General features: G+C 41.8%; 1 protein-coding gene across 3 annotated transcripts in view; it reads left to right on the top strand.

The window, feature by feature from the left end:
* Positions 1-24,448, top strand: part of LOC128701156 (uncharacterized) — a 163,665-nt gene that overhangs the window by 45,344 nt on the left and 93,873 nt on the right. For all 3 annotated transcript variants that reach the window (XR_011394061.1, XM_070100642.1, XM_070100641.1), the window contains exon 4: positions 6,093-6,158. Coding sequence is in view for 2 of the 3 variants with exons in the window: in XM_070100642.1 (XP_069956743.1) it covers positions 6,093-6,158 (66 nt within the window). In the remaining variant the exon portion in view is untranslated. The remainder of the gene's footprint in view (positions 1-6,092; positions 6,159-24,448) is intronic.

The raw sequence follows: 24,448 nt of genomic DNA, 5'->3' as shown, positions 1-24,448 counted from the left end.
AGGTCAAGGCTGATATTGGAGTTTAAGGTCCTGTAGATGTAGATTGCACAGTAGTAAGTGTGGATGTACTGAACAGGGAGTAAGTTTTGATCTATGAAGAGTGGGGGTGTGTGTTGCCAGGGATGGGATTTAGTGATTATTCTTACTGCAGCTTTTTGTTGGGTTATTATTGGCTTTAGGTGTGTTGCTGCAGTTGATCCCCAAGCACAAATAGCATAGGTGAGGTATGGATAAATAAGTGAGTGGTATAGTGTGAGAAGGGCATTTTGCGGCACATAGTATCGTATCTTGGAGAGGATCCCAACTGTTTAGGATACTTTTTTGGTTATGTGTTGGATATGGGTGCTGAAATTCAGGTTGTTGTCAAGGTATAGGCCTAGGAATTTGCCCTCATTATGTCTGGTAATTAGAGTGTTGTCAATCTTAATGTTAATTTGTGCATCTCCTGCTCTGCTACCAAACATAATATAGTAAGTTTTGTCAGTGTTAAGCGTAAGTTTATTGGCTGTCATCCAAGTCGATATTTTGATCAGCTCCTCGTTAACAATGGAGTTGAGGGTGGCAAGATTAGGGTGAGAGATGACGTAAGTCGTGTCGTCAGCAAAGAGAATGGGTTTCAGGTGTTGGGATACGTTTGGAAGATCATTGATGTATATGAGGAATGAAACTGAGTGAAGGCATACGAAAGGAATAATTTTCTACAGTTACCCCAGTAACTCTATTGTGTACACATTTTCTTTGGTGTTGAACTAAAGAAACCATTTTTCTTCCTGACACTCTGACAAGACGACTGGAAAAACATCTCATGTTTATGTTAATTTATTCTACTGTGGGTGTATTTATCATGCTTATGTGGCGTGTTTATTACTATATAATTTTGAAAAAATGTTGTAGATGGATTAATCAAAATGTCTATATTAATGCATCTCAGAGTGATTATTATTGTGTGTTATTATTATCATTATTAATATGGCATCTTCAAGACTAATAAGACACTCTTAGTGATTTTAATGTGTACCTTCTTGCCAGCACAGTAAGTTTATTCAGGTACAGGTACACATAATTATAATTATCAGAGTACTATATATAAAATATGAAATAACTAAAACACTTGAAATTTTGGAAAGTTTCCAGACATAATGGAGAGTCATGCTCACGGAGATGTAAACAAACCAGGTGGCATGCGGTGACTGTGTTAGAAATTCAGGTGGGGGGAGCCATTTAGAGAGTTTAGGTCATAATTTGAAATGCCCATATTAGCAGAACACCGTAAAGCGGAGCCCTGCTGTATACAGTACACTACTGTATAAACATTTAAAAATATACCAGAAATGTTATAAATGGTGCAAAGGTGACATTAAAACAATATTAAAGATAGTTGACACAAACCCACTACCATTTTAGTATGCTCCTTGCTTAATGATGAATTCGTTTACTGATGTTGTCTTAGGAACGGAACTCCATTGTTCAGTGAGGAGAAGCTGTATTTTATTTTCTTAACCCGTAAACGGTCCAAACGTATATACAGTGGACCCCCAGTTTGCGATATTAAAAAATTGCAATATTAAAAAATTTTACCACATGAAATATTAAGTTTAATGCACACAAACTGAAGAAGACATGCACAGTTTGTACTACTCTACTAACAATAGAATGCATGACACTTACCTTTAATGAAGATCTGGTGATGATTGATGGGATGGGAGGAGGGGAGAGTGTCGAACTTATTGTTTAGAAGGGGAATCCCCTTCCATTAGGACTTGAGGTAGCAAGTCCTTTTCCGGGGTTACTTCCCTTCTTTTAATGCCACTAGGACCAGCTTGAGAGTCACTGGACCTCTGTCGCACAACAAATCTGTTCATAGAGCTCTGTACCTCCCGTTCACTTACGATTTGTCTAAAATGGGCCACAACATTGTCATTGTAATAGTCACCAGCACGGCTTGCAATAGCTGTGTTAGGGTGATTTTCATCCATAAAGGTCTGCAGTTCAACCCACTTTGCACACATTTCCTTAATTTTTGAAGTAGGCACAATGGATTCCACAACTGGCATAGGCTTCTCAGGATTAGCCCCCAAACCCTTCAAAATCTTTCTTAGTTTCCATACTAATTCTCACCCTTTTTACCACAGGGTTGGCACTAGAAGCTTTCTTGGGGCCCATGGTAACTTATTTTGCAGAAACAAGCAACAAAAACACTAATAATATGGAATGTACCGAATGTATCCTTAGATGTGAGCACACTGGCCGGCTTGTAAGCACTGGCACACACGGGGCAGTTCAGGCCACACGTGGACACGTCCCGGACGAATCGCATCGTATACCGGGTTTTTTGAACGGGAACTGAGGTATCGAATACCGAATTTATAGGATACCGATGCCATCGCAAACCGGGGGTCCACTGTATATGTTCACTACCCCAGTGCCCCGAATATTTTGAAAAATCATTTTTTTATTGAAAAAAAAGAGCACATTTTTCTAAGTGTAATAGGATAAAAAAAATTTTAGAGTCAGTACTTACCGAGATATGAGGCCACAAAGTTGGCACTTGGCGATCACGTGACGGCAACATGGAGCGCTGCCGCTTGCAAAAGTGTTGCCGATATACCTTTTTTTCTATTTTTCATATTTTATATAACTTTTATGTTCTGATAATTATAATTTATAGTAGTTCTTGTCATTTCATAAACAATCTTTGTTCTGAAACTAGTATTAGGTACTGAAATTGTACTCAAATTGTCACAAACACAGTGACAGGTGGACATTTACACCTGCCTTGGTCATTTACTATTGTCTTGGAATATATACAAAGTATTTATAGATCCCAGCAGTGGAAGTATATAAGGAGGAGGAGGAGGAGGGAGGTGGAGGAGGAGGGAGGAGAAGGAGGGAGGAGGAGGAGGAGGGAGGAGGGAGGGGGAGAGGGAGGGGGGAGGAGGGGGGAGGAGGGGGGAGGAGGGGGGGGAGGAGGAGGGGGGGAGGATGGAGGTGGAAGGAGGAGGAAGGAGGAGGAGGGAGGGAGGGGGAGAGGGAGGGAGGGAGAGGGATGGGGGGAGATGGAGAGGGGGAGAGGGAGAGTGGGAGAGGGAGGGAGGGAGAGTGGGAGAGGGAGGGAGGGAGGGAGAGGGGGAGAGGGAGGGGGGGAGGGAGAGGGAGGGAGAGGGAGGGAGGGGAGGGAGGGGGAGGGAGGGGGGGGAGGGAGGGGGAGGGAGGGAGGGAGAGAGGGAGGGAGAGAGGGAGGGAGAGAGGGAGGGAGAGGGGAGGGAGGGAGAGGGAGGGAGGGAGGGAGAGGGAGGGAGGGAGAGGGAGGGAGAGGGAGGGAGAGGGAGGGAGGGAGGGGGAGGGAGGGAGGGAGGGAGAGAGAGAGAGGGAGGGAGGGAGGGAGGGAGAGAGGGAGGGAGGAGGAGGAGGAGGAGAAGAATACGTAATAATAAAATAATCAGTTCCCTTGAAGCATGAAAAACAAAGTCCACCCTGACAGTGACATGATAAGATGAGATAACATCTGATAAGAGCTGATGTTTGATGAGCATACATGAGGGTGGGGGAGGGTGCAGCAGATAAGAAAAGATTAGAGGTGAGGTTTGATGAGCATCGCCCTCCTTTGTATTCGCTGGTACACAAACATGTCTGTCTATTTGTCTGTCTGTCAAGCTCCCTATCTGTCTATCCATCTAGCTCTGTCTCAGAGCCACAAGACTGCATCATCACCTTTACTCACATCTTCAAGCAGAGTATAGCACTTTTTCTGGATTTTTTGGGGTTATCCTAGGTAATTTACACTATATATACGTGTATTTATGTGTACCTGTGAGACAGAGATAGGCAGACGGATAGAAAGAGATAGAGACAGATAGACAGAGATAGACAGACAGAAACAGATAGATAGAGACAAAGACAGACAGAGATAGACATAGATACAGACAGACAAACGGAGATAGAGCCAGGCCGCCAGCAGCCGGCCAGCCACACAGCTGGCCACCATGCAGCTGGCCAGCCAGCTAGCCAGCCAATCAGTCATCCAGCCAGCCTACCAACCAGCCAGCCTGCCAGCCAGCCAGAATTGTTTCTCTTGACTTAGGACAGATTATAAGACATTCTGAGAGGGTGTTGCACAAATATTGCACATGGGTTATTATCGAGGTTTTTTGATATTTCCTCGACCACTTGTGGCCACATCCACCTCAAAGCCACTAAACTCAGGGTCAGAATCACTTTCCTCTTAAAATGGGAGTGTTAATACTACATGACATCAGTGAATCCCAGGTGTTTGCTGCGCTGTTTGCTCATTTGGAGCTCATTTGAACTGGTGCTCCCACAAGGTACTAAGTGGTCCCAGATTTTTTTAATACTGCACACACTGAGTGTTAGGACCCATTCTATGCTGACGAGGCATCTCAGGCCAATTGTGCCAAATTTGAAAGCAGGAAAAATAAAACGTATATATACATTTGGGGCACTAGCGGTAAAAACGTATATATACCTTTGGACTGTTTACGGGTTAATGATGAATTATTGGTGGCGATGGTAGCAGAAAATGCAGGAACAGCAGCATGAAGACGAGGAGGATGTGGAGGAGGAGGAGGAGGAGGAGGACAAGCACTGGTGGTGGAGGATGTGGAGGAGGAGGAGGAGGAGGAGGAAGAGGACTGGTTATGGAGGAAGGGGAGGAGGAGGACTTGGGCTGGTAGTGGAGGAGGGGGAGGAGGACTGGTGGTGGTGATGATGACACTGTTGGGTATCACCTAGGTCTATGCGAGTTACACTGAGCTGTATTACATAGATCCATGCGAGTGACACTGAGCTATATTACATGGATCTATGTGAGTGACACTGAGCTATATCACATAGATCTATTTAAGTGACACTGTTATTAATGAATATTCTCAAATTCAAATTCAAATTTATCTATTAATTTGCAAGTAGTACATTGAGATTATGTATTTACAATAATGGGTTGCAATGCAAAGAGAGCCTCAATTATGTCTAAGCATTATGGGCTGACTTAATTTATTGGCTTACTGACTACTTAACACTAAAAAAAATTATCATAGATTAGATTAGATTAGATTTTTTTATTTTGACAAATTACATGGTTGTACAGAGGAATATAATAGTTGAGTGTACATGCCAAAAGTCCCTCTGTATACTGTGCAACTGGGGCAAATTTAAAGATTAACTAAAAATAAGGCAATAATACATAGTTCATATGGTCATTAGATGAGTTAGAGTGAGCAAAGGAGAATTTAAGATCATATCAGGTGATGCTACATGGTTTTGATAACTCTAGTAGAGACTTTTTACACTATTGAATTAGTTAGTAAAGATTACAGTATTACAATGTAACAATTTAAAACAATTTACAGTGTGATTTATTGCAATTTAGTACTATTTAAAACAATGAAATCTGGTATTACATTGAAACAATTTACATTATGATGTACTGTATTACAATCTACTACTATTTAACCCGTAAACAGCCCAAACGTATATATACGTTACCTACCGTAGCACCCCAACTTTTTTGAGAAAAAAAAAATAGTTTGTTTTTAATAGGAAAAAAGAGCATATGGTACCCAGGCATCCCCAATTATTTTAATATGGCACACAGTGAGTGCGCACACCCATTCTCTTGTGTCTAGGTGACTCAGGCTTATTGTGGCAATGATAAATGTATGACCAATAAAACGTATATATACGTTTGGGGCACTAGCGGTAAAAACGTATGTATACATTTGGACTGTTTACGGGTTAAAACAGTGAAAAGAACAGACATCCTAATTTCAGAGTAGTTAGTAGTTGACCATTCATCAGCACAATATGAGTAGCTTTTGAGAAACTGGTAGTGGTTAGGTATGGTTTGTCTGGTTAATTTTTGGTGATGAGGTGATTTCTTATTTGGGCCTTAAACTGATTTGCAGACAGGGGTCCTTTAGTTTGTTCTGGCAATGAATTCCAGATCTTTGGACCTTTTATGTGCATAGCATTTTTGCATAGGGAGAAATAAACAATGGGAATATCGAATAGTGATCTGTGTACAGTAGATCTGTTAATTATAATTGAATCTGATTAATATGTGTTATCTCTTGCAGGATGATGTGATACCCAAACTATATTTGCAGTGTCATGTGTGTATCCTGCAGTTTAATACCCTCCAAGTAAGTTTAAAACCATTCAAGTAAGTTTAACCCCTTCAGGGTCCAAGGCCCAAATCTGAAGTGGTGCCCCAGTGTCCAAGAATTAAAAAAAAAAAAATTATTTTTTCTTATGAAATGGTAGAGAATCTTTTTGTGAAGGTAATAAAACAAAAAGTACGAAATTTGATGGAAAATTGACGAAATTATGCTCTCGCGAATTTTGACGTGTCAGCGATATTTACGAATCGGCGATTTTGCCGACTTTGACTCCCATTTTAGGCCAATTATATTATTCCAGTCAACCAAATTCTTAGCTATTTCACTAGTATTACTTCTATTCTATCGATTGAGCACAAGAAATCGCCAAGTCAACTGTTTCAACTACAAATTAAAGTGATCGGAAATTGTTAATTTGGCCAATTTAACTCAAAGTTCAAAATATTCCATTTTCAAAATAAGGTCCAGAATAAACAATGTAGGTATTCCAGGAACTAAACTAACATTTCCTCTGTTAATTAGTTACGTTTTGAGGCTTTACAAATAAATTCCATTTTGATTTTTTATTCACAATGAATTTTTATTTGCATCAAAAAATAGAAGATTTACTGTTATGCAATACTGTAATAATTGTATAAATATCATCACCATATTTGTGAATGCATATTAGACCCACCAGCTGGCGTGTATTAGACGTGTGAGGTCGTTTGTTTACTCTTGAGTATCGGCAAAAATTTAACATTTCTGCTACTTTGAGCTCAGTTTCAAGCCATTTCCAGTGCTAAAACCAATCAAAATCAACTCTATTTCTGTAATATGTCTTCCATTCTATCAAATGAGACCAAGAAATCGCAAATACAACTATAAGAAACATACGAAAAAACACTGCAAAGTTGCTGTTTTAATCGAAAAATCATGATTTCAGTTTTTTTCTCTCATTATACACAGTGTGCTGCAGGATCTGTTTTATGTGGTGCACACATACCACATAGATTTATTCTCTCATATCTAGGCCCAAATGTACCACTCAAAGTTTATCAGAGTGAGCTGAGCTCATGACGTAGATCTATGGTTTGGACCCTGAACATAAAGCCGTAAATCTACGGGACGGACCCTGAAAGGGTTAATACCCTCCAAGTAAGTTTAATAACCTTCAACTAAGTTTAATACCCTTCAAGTAAGTTTAACCCTTTCAGGGTTTCTGACGTACTAGTACAGCTTACGCACCAGGGTTATGGACGTACTAGTACACGTAAATTTTAGCGCATTCAAATCTAGCGAGTAAAAGCTGGTAGGACTGCATATGAAAGAATGGGTCTGTGTGGTCAGTGTGCACAGCATAAAAAAAAATCCTGCAGCGCACAGTGCGTAATGAGAGAGAAAAAAAGCTTAGACCGTGTTTTTGGTTTAAAACAGCGACCGACTCTGCACTGTATTTTCGTATGGCATTATGGTTGTTTTCTAGTTTTCCTGGTCTCATTTTATAGAATGGAAGACATATTGCAGAAAACGAGATGATTTTGATTGGTTTCACAATGAAAAGTACCTTGAAACTGAGCTCAGTTTAGCAGATATGTTCGATTTGTACCAAAGTTCAAAAGTAAACAAATCATGCCACACGTCCAATACACGTCAACTGGCGAGACTAATATTTCACAAGTGCGCTGATATTATTTATACCATTTCAACACTAATGCAGTAGTCTGCATAACACGAAATCTGGGGACGTGACTAATGAACAGAGGAAATGTTATTTTAGTACCAGGAATGTCTTTCTTGCTTATTCTGGACCCTATTTGGAAATTGGCATCTTTTGAAATTTTTGTGAAATTGGCAAAATTGCTAAATTCTGACCACTTTATTTGATAGTTGAAATCGGTAAATGGGTGGTTTCTTGTACTCACTCAATAGAAAAAATGGAGTTCTAGCGAAATAGTTATGATTTTTGTCGACTAGTGCACTGGAATTGGCCGAAAATAGGGCTCAAAGTGGGCGAAAGCGCCGATGTGTAAACATCGTCAAGACCGCTAACTTCGTGAGAGCATAATTCCGTAAGTTTTCCATCAAATTTCATACTTTTGGTGTCATTATGATCGGGAAAAGATTCTGTATCTTTTCGTAAGAAAAAATAATTTTTTTTTCCGAAAAATTTTCGACCCTGAGAACAAGTTTAGGAGTGGGCCTCTTGACCCTGAAAGGGTTAATACCCTTCAAGTAAGTTTAATACCCTCCTAAGTTTAATACCCTCAAAGTAAGTTTAATAACCTTCAAGTAAGTTCATTAACCTTTATGTAAGTTTAATAACTATTGTGGAAACTTAAGAGTTGCTTGACTGTGGCAGTTACTGGTGGTGCAGGTAGTATAAAGTTAACTGCCCTACTCTCACATGCTCCAGTGGGTCACTTCTTTGGGAAAGGTAACTGTGATGGAAGGAGCAGTAGGTCTCAGTCCCCCATGTACAGATTGAAATGAACTTACTTGTAGTGGAGTTTATCCTAGCTAGAATTCTCTTGTGAGACTTCTCTGGCTGGCTTGACCTCTGTGAGACTTGTTACTTAGTGGCCCATGTGCAAGGAGAAATGATACTTATAATCAGTTAACCCTTTCAGGGTCCAAGGCCCAAATCTGGAGTCACGCACCAGTGTCCAAGATATTTCAAAAAAAAAATTTGTTATTTTTTCTTATGAAATCGTAGAGAATCTTTTTGTGAAGGTAATAAAACAAAAAGTACGAAAATTGGTGGAAAATTGACGAAATTATGCTCTCGCGAATTTTGATGTGTCAGTGATATTTACGAATCGGCGATTTTGCCGACTTTGACTCCCATTTTAGGCCAATTACATTATTCCAATCAACCAAATTCTTAGCTATTTCACTAGTATTACTTCTATTCTATCGATTGAGCACAAGAAATCGCCAAGTCAACTGTTTCAACTACAAAATAAAGTGATCGGAAATTGTTAATTTGGCCAATTTAACACAAAGTTCAAAATATTCCAATTTCAAAATAGGGTCCAGAATGAACAATGTAGGCATTCCTGGCACTAAACTAACATTTCCTCTGTTCATTAGTTATGTTTTGAGGCTTTACAAATAAATTCCATTTTGATTTTTTATTCACATAATGAATTTTTATTCACACCAAAAAATAGAAGATTTACTGTTATGCAATACTGTAATAATTGTATAAATATCATCACCATATTTGTGAATGTATATTAGACCCACCAGCTGATGTGTATTAGACGTGTGAGGTCGTTTGTTTACTCTTGAATATCGGCAAAAATTTAACATTTCCGCTACTTTGAGCTCAGTTTCAAGCCATTTCCAATGCTAAAACCAATCAAAATCATCTCTATTTCTGTAATATGTCTTCCATTCTATCAAATGAGACCAAGAAATCGCAAATACAACTATAAAAAACATACGAAAAAACACTGCAAAGTTGCTGTTTTAATCGAAAAATCTTGATTTCATTTTTTTTCTCTCATTATGCACAGTGTGCTGCAGGATCTGTTTTATGTGGTGCACACATACCACATAGATGTATTCTCTCATATCTAGGCCCAAATGTACCACTCACAGTTTATCAGAGTGAGCTGAGCTCATGGCGTAGATCTACGGTTTTGACCCTGAACGTAAAGCCGTAGATCTACGGGACGGACCCTGAAAGGGTTAATGTATTAGTAACTCTAGCACACAGCCTAGGATCCCTATATTCACTCAATACATGACTGAGAAGTTGCTAGCGTTTGGGAGTACATGTACACAAGAAATACATCACACAACAGTGTTTACAGTGACTCAGCTTAAGGTGGGATCTTGCCCCCACACAACCCATAAGCTTAACTTTGCTTAGTTTTTCCACTTAAGTGAGTGGCCACCTAGTTATTTAAGTTGGGCTCTAGATTATTGGAGGGCCTCTCATATTCAGTAGCCTCTTTTTGCAGCTTCATGTTTTTGGTGGTTTTCGGTTCAGTTACTGTTCATTATGTTTGGTGCTCTGCTTTCCTGCCATTTTAACGCAACAGTTGCATTAGGGAAGGCCAACTGGCGCCATCTTTTAAGATACTGTATATACCATGTATTTTACCTTGGCATCTATTTTTATGCCTGGCAGTATTGAGCCCTAATTAATACCTGGAATATATCTGGAGTATACCTAGAGGGGGTTTCAGGGTCAACACCCCCGCAGCCCAATCTGTGACTGGGCCTCGTGGTGGATCAGGGTCTGATCAACCAGGCTGTTAATGCTGGCCACACAAACTGACGTATGAACTACAGCCCACCTGATCAGGTACTGACTTTAGGTGCCTGTCCAGTGCCATCTTGAAGACAGCCAGGGGTCTATTGGTAATCCCCCTTATGTATGCTGGGAGGCAGTTGAACAGTCTTGGGCCCCTGACACTTATTGTGTTGCCTCTGTGTACTCATGGTAACCCTGCTTTTCATTGGGGAGATGTTGCATCTCCAGCCGAGTCTTTTGCTTTTGTAAGGAGTGATTTTCATGTGCAAGTTTGGTACTAATCCCTCTAGAATTTTCCTGGTGTATATTACTGTGTCTTTCTCACCTGCATTCCAGCGAATACAAATCAAGGGGCTTCAACTGTTTCCAGTAATTTAGGTGCTATATTGTACTTATGTGTGCTGTGAAAGTTCTCTGTACATTCTCCAGGTCAGCACTTTCACATGCTTTGAATGGTGATGTTAATACAGTCTCTCCTCACTTAGCAATGTACTACTTGTTTACTGATGCCTCGGACTTACGACGGGCTCTCTGACCAGTATTTATACCTAAATAATGTATATTAGAGCTGATTTCCTCTATTCTGTTTATTTCAGTATACGTACAGTGCACTACTATATAAACATTGAAAAATATACCAGAAATGTTATAAATGGTGCAGAGGTGACATTAAAACAATATCAGACATGGTTGAGACAAACCCACTACCATTATAGTATGCTCCTCACTTAGTGATGAATTCGTGTAACGACGTGGTCTTAGGAATGGCACTCCATCATTAAGTGAGGAGAGGCTGTATGCAGCAGTATTCCAGCCTAGAGAGAACAAGCAATTTGAGGAGAACAATCATGGACTTGGCAGCCCTAGTTTTGAAGGTTCTCATTATCCATCCTATCATTTTTCTAGCAGTGGAGGTAGATACTGTACATTGTTGTGGTCTTTGAATGTGACCTCTTCAAGGGGGGCTCCTTGGCGTGGTGAAGAGGCTCTTGGTCTGAGGAATTAGCCCTGTCGGTCTTCTTCCTCAGACCGAACCTAATTACCCCCCATTCTCCCCTCCCCTATCCCATCTTCCCCATCCTCCCCTTTTTCCATTCCTCCTCGTCCTCCTCACCCCTCCCTTTTGCCCTTCCTCTTTTTGGCCTTTGGGATTTCTCCCACAGGCGCGCTAGTTCCTAGGTAGTGGAAAGGACACCGGGGTCCATCCCATTCCGTTGAGGTTCTTGGCGGTGGCGTAGTTTGCCGTGGAATCTGGATTGCCTGGGGATGTCCCGATCCCTCTCCGGTATCCCGGAGTAGCTTTGGGCATCTTTCAGGCGACGGGTGTATCTCTGGAAGCCACCTTTCGGATTCCGGGGGTGGTGGCCGAAGGAGGTATGCTTTGTGGCAGATATCCGGCCGCCCTCTCTTTTGTCCACCGAGGTAGCTCGGCAGATGTGAGGTTGCTATCCCGGATTGCTGGTTTACTGGCATGAAGGGTAGGGTATGGCACGGGTTCCATGCTGCATCTGCGCTACTAGAGGTGTTGAGGTCCTCTTGGGCGCGGAGGGAGATTTCCGGCCCTTTCATTCCTCCTGGGAACTATTCCTCCCCGCTCCCCCCTTTTTTTATTCTTTTTTTTATTTTTATTTTCTTTTCTTCTTTCTTTTTTTTCTTAAAAACAAAAAGCAAAGGAGTAACCTAACCATGGCAGCCCTAGTCCATGAACCCACTACCCCCGGGCCCCTTCTTGATACCGCACCCCATTCTGACCCTGCCTTGTGTTTAGACCACTCTTCGGACACTCCTGATGCCCCTGTACCTCTTGCTGGTGCTGTTTCCTCACCCGCTTCAGGTACCGGGGCTTCGACTGACTCCTTCGATTTGTCTGAACTCCGCTCTCCTTTGACTATGCTTCCGGCTTCTCCCTCTACGGTACGGCAATTTTCGAATCGCCCGCCCGTTTCACGCCGGACCAACTCCGATCCTACTCCTAAACGCCAACGTCAATCTCCTGATGATGCTCCTTGGTTACCTTCCCATTCTACTCGGAAAAGACCGACACGTCAAGCACTCCCTCTCCACGCTCAGTTTCGGACCACACAATGGACTAAATTCTTTACTTTAAGACCGACTTCTTCTTCTGCCTACCTTTCTGACCATAGTATTGGCAAAGCGCTCCTGCGTCATGTTGGTAGAGATATTTCATTTCATGCTCTCAAGAGCGGTATGCGCATCGTCACTGTCCAGAATGCTGCCCAAGCTCATGATCTTTCTCTCCTTTCGAAAAACATCTTTCTCTCAATTCTTGTAGTGGTACTGTCATTCTGCCCCATACCATAGTCCAACAGAATTTCCAGTCATGTGGCAATGACATTTTTGAACAGCTGGAACTCCAGGATCTCCCAATCCTCAAAGTAGACACTTATGTCCTTCCTGCCCGGGGGCGGAGACGTTACCCTTGCAATGTGGCTCGTTTAACTTTTGACAGCTGAGAACTCCCGTCCTCTGTATATGTCGCGGGACATCGGTTACAAGTTCGAAAGGTGATACCTACACCACAACAATGTAGAAATTGCTGGCGTTTTGGTCACCCAGCGAAATATTGCAGATCTATGGCCGAATGCCCAGTCTGTGGTGCCGACGACCATTCTAATACATCTTGCAGTCAACCTCCATCTTGCCTTAATTGTAATGAAGCTCACCCTTCGTACTCCCGCCGTTGCCAGGTCTACTTAAGTGAACGTGAAATCCGTTGCCTCAAAGAGGCAGAAGGTCTCCCTTATGCTATGGCAGTTACTCATCTCCGCCTCCAAGGGAGACTACCCCGTGTTTCTTATTCTCGTGTTTCCAAACATCCCCCCACTTCTGGGGTCCCATCTTCTGCAGCCTCCTCTGTTGTTACCCCTCCCATAGCCACTACGGCATCTAATCCTTTTGCTGTCCTTGGCTCTGACGTCCCGACTACAACTCAGTCTGTTCTCACATCTTCGCGTCCTTCCTCACAAGCCCCAGTATCGACAAGACCTCGTACGACACCTAATACCAATCGCCCCTCTACTCAGAAGTCCAAAAATCCACATTGCTCAAATCTTCTTTGCCCCTTCCTTCCCTTCTTCCACCTCCACACTTTACCTTTCCAGTCTCTGTACCTAGTTCTTCCCCTCTCTCTGGCTCTATTACAAGTGTGGAGATTCACCCTCCTCCTCGTACTATGCCTTCCACCCCCATCCCCTCCCAAGTTTCTCCCTCTTCTGCCACCTCCCAGGTTTCTGCCTCTTCTGTCCCCCCCCCACACTTCATCTCCAGTCCCTTACACTCTTCCCTCCCCCTCTACTTTGGTACAGTCCATTACTGTCCCAATCTTTACTCACCCTCCTCCTTCTATCTCCAATATGGTCTCCCATACATCTTTGAATTCAGAAACACTTGAAGCCATTTCAGAATATATTGCAGAGACTAAACCTTCAATGGACACTGATTCACTTCCTGTTCCTTCTCTTCCCTCTCCTCCATCTTCACAACCCCATTCTTCGCAACGCTCCGTTCCTTCGCTACTTGAACGTCTTCCAATGCCACCACACGTTGACTTTTCTAACCCCTCTAGTCCGTAGGTGCCTTTACCTACAGATTCCTGATATTTTCTTCATCGCCAATCATGGCCTATTTACAGTGGAATATCCGCGGCCTCAGGGGTAATCGGGGTGAGCTTCAGATGTTGCTTTCCAGGTTTTCCCCTGTTGGTGCTTGCTTACAAGAACCAAAATTACACTCGGCTGTTTTCCAACCTATCTCAGGCTATAATTTATTGTATTCTTCGGATCCTTTCTCAGATGGGACCTTTAATGAAAGTGCCCTTCTTCTACGCAATGATATTCCGTACTGTCAACTATTTGTCCATACCTCGCTGCATTACACTGCAGCCCGTATCCACTTGTTCTTTATATCTCTCTCCTTCTCGAGCATTTTCTATCCCAGACTTTGCCTTTCTTGTTTCATCCTTACCACCACCACTTCTGTTACTTGGTGATTTTAATGCCCACCATTTCCTCTGGGGGGGGTCTCATTGTGACTCACGTGGCATCCAGTTGGAGGCTTTTCTCGCCTCTCACCCCCTCCATGTTTTAAATACGGGTACTCCCACCCATTTTGATCCTCGTACTCATACTCTCTCTTGCATCGATCTATTAGTCTGCTCTTCCTCCACTGCACTAGACTTCACCTGGTCTGTTCTACCAGACTTACATGACAGCAATCATTTTCCGATCATTCTTACTTCTCCTTCCTATTCACCACCTTTCCGTAGCCCTCGCTGGCAATTTGATCGGGCAAATTGGGATCTTTACTCACACCTCACTGCTTTTAGTGAGGTTCCTTCTTCATCCTCCATTGATGAGCTCCTACACATCTTCTCGACGTCAGTTTATACCGCAGCTTCTCATTCTATACCCCAAACCTCAGGCAGGCATTCTCAGAAGTGCGTGCCTTGGTGGTCTCCTGCTTGTGCTCGTGCAGTACGTTTGAAACGTGCTGCATGGGGCAGGTACCGGTACAATAGAACCGCTGAGAGACTTCTTGATTTTAAGCAGAAGCGTGCGATCGCTCGCCGTGTCATCCGTGAAGCTAAACGCACTTGTTGGCGAGACTATGTTTCCACCATCACCTCTGCTTCTTCTATGAGTGCAGTCTGGAAAAAAGTGAGGAAATTGAGTGGTAAATACTCTCCTGACCCGGCTCCTGTTCTACGGGTCGCTGGTGTTGATGTAGCAAACCCTCTCGACGTTGCCATTGAACTTGGCACACATCTGGTCCGTATTTCCCGAGGGCTCCATCTATGCCCCTCGTTTCTTTCCTCAAAGTCTGCCAGAGAGTTAGTACCCTTGGACTTTTCTTCTCTCAGAGAAGAACAGTATAATGTGCCTTTTACACTTCAAGAACTGGAGGCAACGCTCTCAGCTTGCCGATCATCGGCAGCTGGGCCTGACGACATTCATATTCGTATGTTACAACATTTACATCGGTCAGCCCTTGTAGTCCTCTTACACCTCTTCAATCTTATTTGGGCACAAGGAGTTCTTCCCCAGCTGTGGAAATCTGCCATTGTTCTCCCTTTCCGCAAACCGGGTACTACAGGACATGATGCCTCCCACTATCGCCCCATCGCTCTTACTAGTGCAGTTTGCAAAGTGATGGAACGTCTCGTAAATCGACGTTTAATGTGGTATTTAGAGACACACAACAGTCTCTCCGCTAGTCAATATGGCTTTCGTAAGGGTCGTTCTACCATAGACCCCTTACTACGCTTGGATACGTATGTTCGTAATGCCTTTGCGAATAATCACTCAGTTATTGCCATATTTTTTGACCTTGAGAAGGCATATGACACAACTTGGAGGTATAATATTTTGGCCCAGGCCCATTCCTTAGGCCTCCGAGGCAATCTACCATCCTTCCTTACGAACTTTTTAACTGACAGACATTTCCGTGTTCGAGTCAATAATGTTCTTTCCCCGGACTTCGTCCAAGCTGAAGGTGTCCCTCAGGGATGTGTTCTAAGCACAACACTGTTTCTCCTTGCTATAAATGATTTGGCCTCTGTTCTTCCACCCAATATTTGGTCATCACTCTATGTTGATGACTTCGCTATTGCTTGTGCAGGCGCTGACTGTCATCTTATTGCAGTTTCTCTCCAGCATGCGGTCGACCGTGTTTCCACTTGGGCCACCACGCATGGGTTTAAATTTTCAAGTACCAAAACTCACCAAATTACTTTCACTAGACGCTCTGTTATCTCCGATCATCCTTTGTATCTCTATGGCTCCCGTATCCCCGAACGTGATACAGTCAGGTTTCTAGGCCTTCTCTTTGACCGTCGGTTATCCTGGAAACCTCACATTACCTCTCTGAAGGCAACTTGTCACAGCCGGCTAAACCTTCTTAAAACCCTTGCTCATCTTTCCTGGGGAGCTGATCGTCGAACTCTGCTTCGCCTACATTCAGCCCTCGTTTTATCGAAACTCGATTATGGTGACCAGATTTATTCCGCGGCCTCTCCTGCTACTCTCTCTAGCCTTAACTCTATCCATCACCAAGGATTACGTTTGTGCCTTGGTGCTTTTCGCTCTTCCCCTGTTGAGAGCCTCTATACAGAAGCGAATGTTCCATCCTTGTCTGATCGCCGTGATGCCCATTGCCTTCGCTACTCTGTACGCTCTCACGATCTACACAATCCTTCCATTTATAGAATGGTCACCGATATTAGTAGACATTCTTTATTCGTTCGCCGCCCCTGTTTGCTCCGTCCCTTTTCTCTTCGCCTACATTCACTCTTGTCTTCCCTTCAGTTACCACCTTTATATGTTCATGTAGCATCTCACTTTTCCCTACCCCCCTGGGAAGTTCCAGCTGTTCGGGTCTGTTCTTTCTCACTCCCTTGCTCGAAAGCTCAACTGCCTACGGTGGCTTCCCGCTCTCTTTTTCTTGATCACTTCCACTCCCATTCTCATGCCACCGCTGTGTACACAGATGGCTCTAAGTCTTCAGACGGCGTCGGATTCGCAGCAGTGTTTCCGGACAGCGTCGTGCGGGGACATTTACTATCTTCAGCTAGCATTTTTACTGCTGAACTGTATGCCATTCTTACAGCACTTATTCGTATCACATCTATGCCTGTGTCATCATTTGTAGTAGTCTCAGACTCCCTTAGTGCTTTACAGGCTATACGAAAATTTGATACATCTCATCCCCTAGTTCTCCGTATCCAACTTTGGCCATGCCGTATCTCTACCAAACATAAAGATATTGTTTTTTGTTGGGTCCCTGGTCATGTTGACATACAGGGCAATGAACAGGCAGACACTGCTGCGCGGTCAGCAGTACATGACCTACCAATTTCCTATCGAGGTGTTCCATTTCTCGACTATTTTGCTGCAATAGCTACCCACCTTCGCACCCATTGGCAACAACGTTGGTCAACTCTGCTCGGTAACAAACTTCATTCTATTAAACCGAGCATAGGTTACTGGCCGTCTTCTTGTCATCAGTGCCGAGGTTAGGAGACCACTCTCTCCCGCCTTCGCATTGGTCACACTCGTCTTACTCATGGGTATCTCATGGAGAGGCACCCTGTTCCTCTCTGTGAGCAGTGTCAAGTTCCAGTATCGATTAGCCACATTCTGTTAGACTGCCCTCTCTATCAACGAGCACGCAGAATTTACCTCCAACGTCGTCTTCGTTCTACTACTCTCTCTTTACCTTCCCTTCTTGCTGATGGACCCTCCTTTAATCCTGACTCTCTCATTGACTTCTTGACAATGACTGATTTACTCCACAAACTCTGATGATACTTTTCGCACTCCCCTCAGCCCTTTCTAGTTCAGTCTCTTGCTGCCCTTTACCCTTTCACCATCCACTACCCCGCTGTTATCCGTAACCTATTACTCATCCATCTCCCTTTTGCCACCTGATGCCCTCGGTTCCTTCCTGCCCTGCAGCGCTGTATAGTCCTTGTGGCTTAGCGCTTCTTTTTGATTATAATAATAATAATAATTTGAATGTGAGATCCTCTGACATTTTATAACCTGATACAGTTTTGATTTCTTCAAGTTTTCCATATCTGAGTAGTTGAGATTTCTCTTCATTGAACTTCATATTCATATCTATGGCCCACTTAAAGATTTGTTTGATGTTTGCTTGGAGTCTAGCAGAGTCTTCGATGGAGGACGCTGTCATGGCAGTTCGGTAATCGTCTGGAAAGGAAGACATGGAGCCATGGCTTACATCTCTGTCTATGTCATATGAGGATGAGGAACAGGATGGGAGCAAGTACTGTGCCTTGTGGAACTGAGCTTTTTGCTGTAGCTGCCTCAGACTTTACTCTGTTTACTGTTACTCTTTGTGTTGTATTTGTTAGGAAGTTATAGATCCATCTACCAACTTTTCCTGTTATTTCTTTATCAAACATTTTGTGCTCTATTACATCATGTTCGCACTTGTTGAAGGCTTTCGCAAAGTCTATGTATAATACATCTGCATTTTGTTTATCCTCTAAAACATCCAGGACTTTGTCATAGTGGTCCTGGCCTGATGTGTCAACACATCAAGCATTTTAGGTGCATTCAGCATTGGAAAAACTGCTCTTTTTGAGCTGCCATCAATTTGTTTGCTTATCAGCATGTCAGGAACCTGTCAGCTGCAAAAACAAGGCCCTCCTTCATTATTTAATAATGATCCAAGTCCCTGATTTATTCTTAAAGCCTAAATTTATCAGAATACTATACCAGATTCATGGTTTGCTTAATGGTTCTTCTAAGTAGTTTATTAATCTTTAATTATCCGTGCAGTAGGAAAAAGGGTTTGAAGTTATTGTCGATAAGCTGTGAACAGTAAATTTGGGCCTAGATATGAGAGAATAGGTCTGTGTGGTAAGTGTGCACAATGTAAAAAACATTCTGAAGTATGCAATGCATAGTGAGCAAAAAAAAACTGTGACTATGATTTTTTATTTAAAACAGCATCTTTGGTGTATTTTTGTATGGTTTTTATGGTTGTATTCGCAGTTTTATGGTGTCATTTGGTAGACTGGAAGATATATTACAGAAATTGAGATGATTTTCTTTGGTTTTAAGGCTGAAAAAGCTTGAAATCGAGTTCAGAATAGCAGAAATGTTTGATTTTTTGCCGATGTTCAAGAGTAAACAAATCACGTCATGTGCCCAATATACGTCAACTGGTGGGTCTAATATGTGTTCACAAATGCACTGATATTGTTTATACCCTTATTACAAAGATGCATAACAGTAAATCTTCTATATTTTGTGTCAATAAAAATTATTTGTGTGAATAAAAAAATCAAAATGGAATTCATGTGTAAAGCCTGGAAATGTAATTAACCCTTTGACTGTTGCAAGCCCCTTTCTGAAACTGTCATTCTATGTCGCAAAATTTTTGGGAAAAAAAAAATTCTTATGAAATGATAGAGAATCTTTTCCCGATGGTAATGACACCAAAAGTACGAAATTTGGTCGAAAACTCACGGAATTACGCTCCTGCGAAGTTAGCAATCTTGGCGGCATATACGCATCGGGGATTTCGCTGACTTTGAGCCCTATTTTTGGCCAATTCCGTTGTTCCAGTTGACCAAACTCATATCCATTTCTTTAGAACTCCATTTTTTCTATCAGTTGAGTACAAGAAACCGCCCATTTACCGATTTGAACTGCCCAATAAAGTGGTCAGAAATTGGCAATTTGGCCAATTTCATGCGAATTAAAAAAGATGCCAATTTCAAAATAGGATCCAGGATAAACAATGTAGACATTCTTGGCACTAAATAACATATCCTCTGTTCATTAGTCACGTCTCTAGGCCCCTCTTATATTACTATTGCTTTCTATTTTGATTTTTTATTCATACAAAAAATACAAAATTTACTGTTATACAGACTACTACATTATTGTAAAAATGGTATAAATAATATCAGTGCACTAGTAAAGGAATATAAGACTCCCCAGTTGACGTGTATTGGACGTGTGTAGAGTTTAGTGTAGAGTTTCTTGAAATTACTGATGACCTGCTGATCCATGGTCTGAATGAGAGGAGTCATGTTAGGGGAGAGAAACTTTACAGTGATGAAGTCAAACTCTGACAGCATATAGTCCTGCGAGCTTGGAGGGTGAGCTGTAGCATTGTCCATTATGAGGGCCTTCAGAGGCAGGTTTTTCTCCTCTAAATAACTTTTTACACTTGGTCCAAACACAACATTAAACCATTCGCTGAAATATTCTCTGGTTACCCAAGCCTTGATATTTGACCTCTACATCACAGGTAACCGAGTTTTCTGCACGTTATGTTTTTTAATTTTTTTTTTTTTTTTTCAACAAGTCGGCCGTCTCCCACCGAGGCAGGGTGACCCAGAAAAGAAAGAAAATCCCCAAAAAGAAAATACTTTCATCATCATTCAACACTTTCACCTCACTCACACATAATCACTGTTTTTGTAGAGGTGCTCAGAACACAACAGTTTAGAAGCATATACGTATAAAGATACACAGCATATCCCTCCAAACCGCTAATATCCCGAAACCCCTCCTTTAGAGTGCAGGCATTGTACTTCCCATTTCCAGGACTCAAGCCCGGCTATATAAAAATAACTGGTTTCCCTGAATCCCTTCACTAAATATTACCCTGCTCACACTTCAACAGCTTGTCAGGTCCCAAATACCATTCGTCTCCATTCACTCCTATCAAACACGCTCATGCACGCCTGCTGGAAGTCCAAGCCCCTCACCCACAAAACCTCCCTTACCCCTTCCTTCCAACCTTTTCGAGGACGACCCCTACCCCGCCTTCCTTCTCCTACAGATTTAAATGCTCTCCATGTCATTCTACATTGATCCATTCTCTCTAAATGACCAAACCACCTCAACAACCCCTTTTCAGCCCTCTGACTAATACTTTTATGAACTCCACACCTTCTCCTAATTTCCACACTCCGAATTTTCTGCATAATATTTACACCGCACATTGCCCTTAGACATGACTTCTCCACTGCCTCCTCACTGCTGCATTCACAACCCAAGCTTCACATCCATATAAGAGTGTTGGTACTACTATACTTTCATACATTCCCTTCTTTGCCTCCATTGATAAAGTTTTTTGACTCCACATATACCTCAACACACCACTCACCTTTTTTCCCTCATCAATTCTATGATTAACCTCATCCTTCATAAATCCATCCGCCAACATGTCAACTCCCAAGTATCTGAAAACATTCACTTCTTCCATACTCCTCCTCCCCAATTTGATATCCAATTTTTCTTTATCTAAATCATTTGATACCCTCATCACCTTACTCTTTTCTATGTTCACTTTCAACTTTCTACCTTTACACACACTCCCAAACTCATCCACTAACCTTTGCAATTTTTCTTTAGAATCTCCCATAAGCACAGTATCATCAGCAAAAAGTAACTGTGTCAATTCCCATTTTGTATTTGATTCCCCATAATTTAATCCCACCCCTCTCCCAAACACCCTAGCATTTACTTCTTTTACAACCCCATCTATATTAAACAACCATGGTGACATTACACATCCCTGTCTAAGACCTACTTTTACCAGGAAGTAGTCTCCCTCTCTTCTACACACCCTGACCTGAGCCTCACTATCCTCATAAAAACTCTTTACAGCATTTAGTAACTTACCACCTATTCCATATACTTGCAACATCTGCCACATTGCTTCCCTATCCACTCTATCATATGCCTTTTCTAAATCCATAAATGCAATAAAAACTTCCCTACCTTTATCTAAATACTGTTCACATATATGCTTCAATGTACACACGATCTACACATCCCCTACCCACTCTGAAACGTCCTTGCTCATTCGCAATCCTACATTCTGTCTTACCTCTAATTCTTTCAATTAAGACCCTACCATACACTTTTCCTGGTATACTCAGTAAACTTATTCCTCTGTAATTTTTACAGTCTCTTTTGTCCCCCTTCCCTTTATATAAAATTCAAAATTCAAAATTTATTCTCTTTAAGGATTACAATGCTGAGTTTACAGAATTTGGTTATTTTGTGGTTTACATGTAGTAAAATAATAATTACAGAGTGTACCACTAGAACACCTAGCATGGCTAGGCATTTCGGGCAGACTTAAATTAAATCTTAAGTTTAAAATATTACAAAAATTATATATTATATAGGGACTATACATGCACTCCGCCAGTCCCTAGGTACCTTCCCCTGTTTCATACATTTATTAAACGAAAGTACCAACCTCTCCAACACTATATCCCCCCCCTGCTTTTAACATTTCTGTCATGATCCCGTCAGTTCCAGCTGCTTTACCCCCTTTCATTCTACGTAATGCTTCACGTACCTCCTCCACACTTACATTCTGCTTTTCTTCACTCCTAAAAGATGGTATACCTCCCTGGCCAGTGCATGAAATTACTGCCTCCCTTTCTTCCTCAACATTTAAAAGTTCCTCAAAATATTCTCACCATCTACCTAATACCTCCCTCTCCCCATCTACTAACTCCCCTACTCTACTTTTAACTGACAAATCCATATGTTCCCTAGGCTTTCTTAACTTGTTTAACTCACTCCAATAATTTTTCTTATTTTCATTAAAATTTCTTGACAGTGCCTCTCCCACTCTATCATCTGCTCTCCTTTTGCACTCTCTCACCACTCTCTTCACCTTTCTTTTACTCTCCATATACTCTGCTATTCTTATAACACTTCTGCTTTGTAAAAACCTCTCATAAGCTAACTTTTTCTCTTTTATCACACCCTTTACTTCATCATTCCACCAATCACTCCTCTTTCTTCCTGCCCCCACCCTCTTATAACCACAAACTTCTGCCCCACATTCTGATACTGCATTTTTAAAACTCTTCCAACCCTCCTCAACCCCCCCACTAATCATCTTTGCACTAGCCTACCTTTCTGTCAATAGTCGCTTATATCTCGCCCGAACTTCCTCCTCCCTTAGTTTATACACTTTCACTTCCCTCCTACTTGTTGTTTCCACCTTCCTCTTGTCCCATCTACTTCTTACTCTAACTGTAGCTACAACTAAATAATAATCCGACATATCAGTTGCCCCTCTATAAACATGTACATCCTGGAGCCTACCCATCAACCTTTTATCCACCAATACATAATCTAACAAACTACTTTCATTACGTGCTACATCATACCTTGTGTATTTATTTATCCTTTTTTTCATAAAATATGTATTACTTATTACCAAATCTCTTTCTACACATAGCTCAATTAAAGGCTCCCCATTTACATTTACCCCTGGCACCCCAAATTTACCTACTACTCCCTCCACAACATTTTTACCCACTTTAGCATTGAAATCCCCAGCCACAAGTACTCTCACACTTGGTTCAAAACTCCCCATGCATTCACTCAACATTTCCCAAAATCTGTCTCTCTCCTCTACACTTCTCTCTTCTCCAGGTGCATATAGGCTTACTATAACCCACTTTTCACATCCAACCTTTATTTTACTCCACAAAATCCTTGAATTAATACATTCATAGTCCCTCTTTTCCTGCCATAGCTTATCCTTCAACATTATTGCTACTCCTTCTTTAGCTCTAACTCTATTTGAAACCTCTGACCTAATCCCATTTATTCCTCTCCACTGAAACTCTCCCATCCCCTTCAGCTTTGTTTCACTTAAAGCCAGGACATCCAGCTTCTTCTCATTCATAACATCCACAATCATCTCTTTCTTATCATTTGCACAACATCCACGCACATTCAGACTTCCAACTTTGACAATTTTCTTATTTTTAGTAATCTTTACAGGAAAAGGGGTTACTAGCCCATTGCTCCCGGCATTTTAGTTGACTTTTACAACACGCATGGCTTATGGAGGAAAGATTCTTATTCCACTTCCCCATGGATATAAAAGGAAACTCAGTTGAGTGTGTATAAATAAGCGTGTACATGTATGTGTAGTGTGATCTAAGTGTAAGTAGAAGTAGCAAGACATTCCTGTAAATTATTATTATTATTATTATAATCAGAAAAGAAGCACTAAACCACAAGGGTCATACAGCTATTTTTTTTTTTTAAAGACCCTTTGGTTTTCAGAGTGGTAGATCAGTAGAGGCTTCAATTTGCAATCCCCACTTGCATTGACACAGAACAAGAGAGTTAACCTATCCTTCAGTGGCTTCTGTCCTGGTAATGCCTTCTCCTCTTGTGTAATATAGGTCCTGTTAGGCATTTTCTTCCAAAACAGGCCTGTTTTGTCACAATTAAAAACTTGTGGGGGAACAAAACTCTCAGCCTCCACAAATTCCCCAAACTCTGTAACAAAATCGTTGGTGGCATCTTTATCATCACTGGCTCTCTCTCCATACAAGTTCTAGCACGTGAGTTGTATTCCAAACTAAGGTTGTATACCAAGCAAAAATTTTCATGTCCAAACAGGACGTATACCAAGTTGGACTTATTCCAAAGCAGATGTATACTGAGGTACCACTGTATTAGTGTCCATGTGATAATTTGTGAATATTAGTGTCCAACAAGGGACATAATGTTAGGTA

The sequence above is a fragment of the Cherax quadricarinatus genome, chromosome 73 (genome assembly GCF_038502225.1).
Source record: "Cherax quadricarinatus isolate ZL_2023a chromosome 73, ASM3850222v1, whole genome shotgun sequence".
In the NCBI taxonomy this organism is placed as follows: Eukaryota; Metazoa; Arthropoda; class Malacostraca; order Decapoda; family Parastacidae; genus Cherax; species Cherax quadricarinatus.
This window is presented reverse-complemented; position numbering and strand designations above follow the sequence as displayed.